Source organism: Aythya marila, assembly GCF_965140915.1.
Source record: "Aythya marila genome assembly, chromosome: 1".
NCBI classification, from domain to species: Eukaryota; Metazoa; Chordata; class Aves; order Anseriformes; family Anatidae; genus Aythya; species Aythya marila.
In genome coordinates this window covers 63789184-63795183 of record NC_139042.1, presented here as the reverse complement: position 1 = coordinate 63795183, position 6000 = coordinate 63789184, and the positions used below count along the sequence as shown (strand labels likewise).

The 6000-nt window shown below is 55.1% G+C and overlaps 1 protein-coding gene across 1 annotated transcript in view; it reads left to right on the top strand.

Moving 5' to 3' along the window:
* Positions 1-2014: 2014 nt before the first annotated feature.
* The window catches only part of SH3RF3 (SH3 domain containing ring finger 3), a 231352-nt gene continuing 227366 nt past the window's right edge, over positions 2015-6000 (top strand). The window contains exon 1 of the mRNA XM_082784635.1: positions 2015-2439. Coding sequence (XP_082640761.1) covers positions 2044-2439 — 396 coding nt within the window. The 5' untranslated portion in view covers positions 2015-2043. The remainder of the gene's footprint in view (positions 2440-6000) is intronic.

Here is a 6000-nt window from a genome sequence, read left to right as displayed (position 1 = left end):
TCCCCATGTCCTCCGTCCTCCCCTGTGTCCCACGGTGATGCAGCCCTCCAGGAGGGAGCTCCCTCACCTCCTTCCTCAGGTTTAGCTTCTGCTTCTCCACGATGACAACCCGTTCCTGTTCCAGGTGGATTGCAGCAGAGGCTCCTTGTAAGCGTGTCAGTGATTTCTTCTATCGAATAATAAATGTTTTGCACATCTGCACCTTTTTAGGGCTGTATCAGTGTCAAGGGAGCCAGTCTCATCTTTGGATGCTGGTTCTCCCAGGTATTTCCCCTGGTTTGGGGATATGTAACTGGGAAATGCTGGGAGTTTTAGGTCTGCTTGGCTGCAAGCCCTGCGTGACCAGAAGGAAGGATGGGTGGGCAGAGCCTGTCTAGCCACTGCAGGTCCTCTGGGTTTACACTGATGTGAAGAGAGCGCTTTCTGCTTATATGTTTTGACAGTGATAAGGCAAACTCTTCACTTCTGAAAGGGGGAATCTGAGATGCTGAAACGCTTCTCATTACAGATTTACCTGCACTTCCCTCTCCTTGGTGAAGCCTTTTATCCTTAAGGTTCTCCGTTACCTCTTTTCTTAAATTAACTGTACTACTCTGGAGAAAGCCCAAGACCTTGATACTGTATTTCACATGCCTCTGAGCATCCGTATTATTTAGAGTTTAAAACTGGTGAGTTTGGATTTTCTCCCCACAAGGACGTGGGTTAGATTACTGGGCGTTACTCAGTGATGACCTGACCGTATCAAGAGCGTGCCTTCAGCTTTACTCTTGCTCCTTCTATTCTACAGCAAGAGAAGAGATCCAAGGCTTTTCTCCTACTGAAATTTAGTGATTTTTGCTGCAGGTTACCCTTACCACAACAGAGCCCTCATCTTGCTGTGTATGTCAGGAGTTATTTGCAGGGTCGTAAAGCCGACAGCAGGGTCGTGTGGAGTGATGGGGTGGACCACAAATGCAAATTCTCTTTGGTAAGACTCCCATTTGCTTCAACAGTAGCTCCTGGCCTGAGTAGGGCCGTTCAATCGCACGTTAGTTAAATGTTAATTAAATAGGGATCTTTCCAAAGAAATACTTTGAAGAAGCGGAGGTGAAGAGCGGGGCTTCTCCCGCAGCTTCTGAGCGAGAGATCTGCTCATACCCCGCACATCCAAGCGGCTGCACCTTATTTTACAACACTCCCGTGTTGTTACTACACGACGGGGGGCACAAACTCCAAAACCCAGCGCCCAGCAGGACGCCGGCACACACCGGGGCACGGGCACACCATCGCTTTCACCCCTTTGGGACGGGGACGGGGAGCGGGGCGGGCGCCCAGCGACACCCCATCGCCCTGGCAGCCCCCGCGGGGCTCGGTGCGGGGCCGGGGGGCACAACCCCAGCGGGATGCGCTGAAGCACCGGGCTTTGCGCCGGGCACCGGGGCTCCCCCGACCCCACCAGGGGGCGCCGCGCCGCCAGGGATGGCGGGGTCCGCCCGCAGCCCCGGCCCCGGCCCCCGAGCGGGGGTGGCCCGGCCCGGCCAGCCCTGCCCCGCCGCCCCCCGCCCCGGGGACCCCGTCGGGGCTCCGGGGCCGGCCTTCGGGGGGCCCCCCCTACCTACCCCCAGCTTTCCCCGAGGGGACCGAGCCCCGGCGGGGAGAGGGGGTGGGGGGAGGCGGCCAGGCGGGCGCCCCCCTCCCGCTCCTCTCCGCCGGCATCACCGCGGCTCCGCAGGGCGCTGGGCGCCGCCACCGGGGCCGCCCCCCCCGGGGTCTCCGCCGCCGCCGGGGGCAGCCCCGCCGCCGTCTCGCCGCGCCCCCCATCCCCTCGCCCCCCCCCCCCCCTCCTCCCGGTGCCCCGATGGCTCTCGCAGCGCCTCCGCCGGGGCCCCCCCGGTGGCGGCGGCGGTGCTGGCGGCCCTAGGGGCGTCGGGGCCCGGCGCTGCCCCGCGGAGGGGAGGCGGAGGCGGCGGCGGGGCGGGGGCGGAGGCGGAGGCGAGGGGGCGGCGGAGCGGCGGCGGAGCGGGAGCCGGCGGCGGCGGCGGCGGCGGCGGCGGGGAGGCGGCGATGGACGAGTCGTCGCTGCTGGACCTGCTGGAGTGCTCCGTGTGCCTGGAGCGGCTGGACACCACGGCCAAGGTGCTGCCGTGCCAGCACACCTTCTGCCGCCGCTGCCTGGAGAGCATCGTCAGCTCCCGGCACGAGCTGCGCTGCCCCGAGTGCCGCATCCTGGTGGGCTGCGGCGTGGACGAGCTGCCCGCCAACATCCTCCTCGTCCGCCTCCTGGACGGCATCCGACAGCGGCCCCGCGCCGCCGGGGGCGCCAGCGGCAGCCCCAACGCCGCGGCCCCCGCGTACCCCCAGCCCGCCGCCGCCCCCAGCGCCGTCGCCGCCGCCGCCGCCTCGGCCGCCGCCAGCCTGCGGGAGCTGGCGGCCGCCAGCCGCAGCGCCCTGCTGGGAAAGGTGGGTGCCGAGGATGGGGAGGGGGCTGCGGGACCCCCGGGGGCCGCCCGGGCTCGGGCCGTCCCGTCGGGGATGGCCCCGGGGGCGGCCGCCGCGCAGCGCCGGCATCGGTCCGCCGGCGGCCGGGAGCCCCCCGAGGGATGGAGGGGACCGGGAGGGCTCCGAGGAGGCGCTGCGGGTGTTGCGGGGTCCCGCCGGGGCTGTCCGAGCCCGCTAGGTGCAGAGGGAGGCGGCCGTCGGGGGGCGGCTGTGCCCCGCCGGGGGGGCTCGGTGCGGTGCCGGTGCGCGGTGCGGGGAAGGGCAGCGCGTTGTGTCCTTCAGAGCTGCCCGCAGAAACCCAGCTGCTTTTAAAATCGATGCCCGGGGTCGCACTGACACGGCGGGGCCGGGATCAGTGCCTCCCTGCGAGCCGTGTTGTGTCGGCCCGCAGGGTGACATTGGCCGCCGGCCCCCTTGGGCAGGGAGACTCCGAGCACTGTCAACTTTATCTGCTCCCTGATGCCCTATATATACAGTAGATATGTTTGATTACCTTTGATATCTTCCATGGGATCTGCTTGAGCCGTACTTTAACGTACAGGCTTTTGATTTGGAAAGGTCAACGCAGAGATTCCTCCCGAAGTTATATCACTGCATTGGATGTTTCAATTAATTCATTTCCTTTTTTTATTTTTTATTTTTTCCTGAGAGGAATGACTAGACCTGTACTGGTGTTTTGAAGTTTCGCCTACAGGAAATGATGGCAAATGCCATACATTGTTCCGTAAAATTCAATTTTGGAGGCTGAAGTGAAATATGCTCGGTAATATTTCTGGAAGAGCAGATCCTTTATTAGGTTGCTGTGGATTGCAGTGATCTTCAGGTATTTCATAATGATTTGTCAAGTTTAGAGCAGAAGCAAGGCGGTGGGACACCATCCTCCGCTTTTTTTCCCCGTTTGTTTTCAGAGCCACGCGTTGCAACTCGACTTAGGCGTGCTGCTTTGTCACAGCAGACACCTCTTGTCATCCTGAATTTGGTCCGGTTTGATTTCCAGGTAGTCCTCTCGGTGGGAAGTAGGGTCCGTATGGAGGACTTACTGCACCTGCACGATTCCTCTGGCAGAGGCAGGGCTTCTTGGCACCCTGACCAAGCTTTTGTGAACATCCCGCAAGACAGCCTCTGCTTTTTATGCCTTCAAGACCTCGTAACCGCAGGGGGTGCACCTCTAAGGAAATGCTTTGGGGGGGAGAACTTGAGAGTAATTTCATAGCGTTGTGCAATTTGTCAGAGAAGTTGAGTTGTTATTTTACCATGAACAGGGAAGGCTTTAAGAAGTCGCTTCCCTAACCGCTGTTGCAGATATCCTCCAGCAAATAAAACCCCATCAATGCTCTGTCGCTTTCTGACTTTGATTGAGTGGCACTTCACTTCTGTCGCGTGTTTTGCGTGTGGGTTGCCACCCGTCTGAATTTGATAGAAAGCAAAGCTGCACGTGACCTTAGAAGCACATTTAGGCTTTTATGGTTAACAACGGCTGCCTTCGCTTGCTGGGGCCAATGGGTGATTGCGGGGCAGTGGGTCTGCTGGGGCAGGGTGGCCCTGAGGTGCCGTTTGCTTAGCCTTTTGACTGACCGCGCAATTTTAGCCGGGAAATCAATGCAACGTGCTTGATCCTTACAAGGTTCATTACAGTGAAAGAAAGTCTGAACTAATCTGCTTTTAAAAAAAGCAGCAGGGGAGAATAATCCTCCCTGGAGCTGCTGATACAGCTGATTGCTGAGCTGTGCTGGAGGCAGAGTACAGCACCTCTCTTTACCAAACAATACATGGCCTGAACCTGCCCAGAATTTGACTTTTTGGGGCTGGTACTGAAGGGCAGGATTGTATCCCTTTCAATCTTGTATTGGTCTTTGACAGCTTAGATCTCAATCTCTCAGAGAGAGCTGAAGTGATTCTTTCTGTGTTTTTTTTTTTTTTCTTCTTTTTTTTTATTAATTTCAAAAATTGCCATAGATCTGCTGCCTGGGGCTTAAATGCAAATCACAACTATTTTGCTAATTAATACCTTTCATTGTAGGTTGCTCAGTGTATAAAAATGGGACATGCCATCATGGGCTTTTTGGCTAGGAAGGAAACTGCTAGTTGTGAGAGGCAGTGGCACGGAGCCAAGGTCACTTCTATCAGACTTCAGTCTTGCACAGATCCTCAGACCGATATGTTACAATCACACCAGGGATATGTTTCAGTGAGAATTTTAATTAACCTTAGAAGACAGAGCAGAGCCAGCTTGCGCGTTGCTATTATGTCTGTGTTTTGCCACTGCACATCTTACACTTCAGGGAAGTCTTCTTTGCATAGATGGCATTTTCTAAAATCAATGAATGTTGTTTAACACGTTCATTTGGCAAAACTCTGGGGGGTTTGTATTTCTTTCTCTGGACTTGGGTGGTTCTTTTTGGGTAGATTAACATGGACTCGGTCTCTCCAGAGTGCTGAAACATGGCATGAGAGGGACTGGGGATGAACTGCTACTGAGGCTCTTTGGATAGTTGACTGAGACCATACTTCAGCGGTACTTCAGAAGTAGTGCAGGTGCTTTAAGATACGTGGCATGCATCTCCAGCGTGAGAGGCCTGGAAATGTTGTTTCTCTACAAAGATATTTGTGATTCTGCCGACACGCAGCAATGTGTGCCCTTGATAAGCCAGCTTGTCTCTTAATTTCAGCCTGCAAAAACAATTGCTTCTCCACTGTATAAAGCATTTTGGGGAGTTCACCTTAAAGATGCTGTGTAAATGCAGAGTATGATTATAGACTTTATAAAAGGGTCTGAAAGCTGAAAGAACGCACTAGAAGAACGAGAGTAAGGAAATCCAGAAGCTGAGTGACCACCCCAGGGGATAAAACGGGAGGCTAAGAGTGGTTTATAATGGTAGTCGCATTACACACAAGGTTATAATTTATTGGCTCCTCTGTTTCCATTACCACGGTAGAACCGCTGGGGGAATTCAAGTTCTGTCAAAGTAAATGGCTCCCTTAGACTGGTGAGGCATTATGGTAAATCTGGGTTCTTTACTGAGCAAGGGTTGGTTGTGTGTTTTTTGTTGTTTTTTTTTTTTTCTTCTTTTTTTTTTTAATTTTTATTTATTTTATTTTATTTTTTTAATTGTTGGAGTTTAGCACTTAGAATCTTCTCAGGAGTTCTCAAGATCCAATAGACAGCTAAATGCATGCAAATCTTTGGCAATTTCCTCCCAAACCAGTCTTCTTCCATTCCAGGTGCAAAGCTCATTGCCTGCTTACTCTAAATACAAACCGAGAGCAACACCTGTATAAAAACAAAGCAACCTATAAAAGATGTGTCTCGGTTTTCCCAGAAGAGCGAGCATGGCCACGGTGACAGATACACATGTGGTGCATTACCAGAAGGTGGGATAGGTAACAGCAGACTAAGATGTGCACAGAAGGAAAACGATGTGTCAGCGTGCTTCAGCCAAGTGACGGATGGGCTGCGCTCCCCTGCCTTTCACTGGGTGCTTCTCCCACGTATGAGATCCGCAGAGCTATTTCACGGGTCTG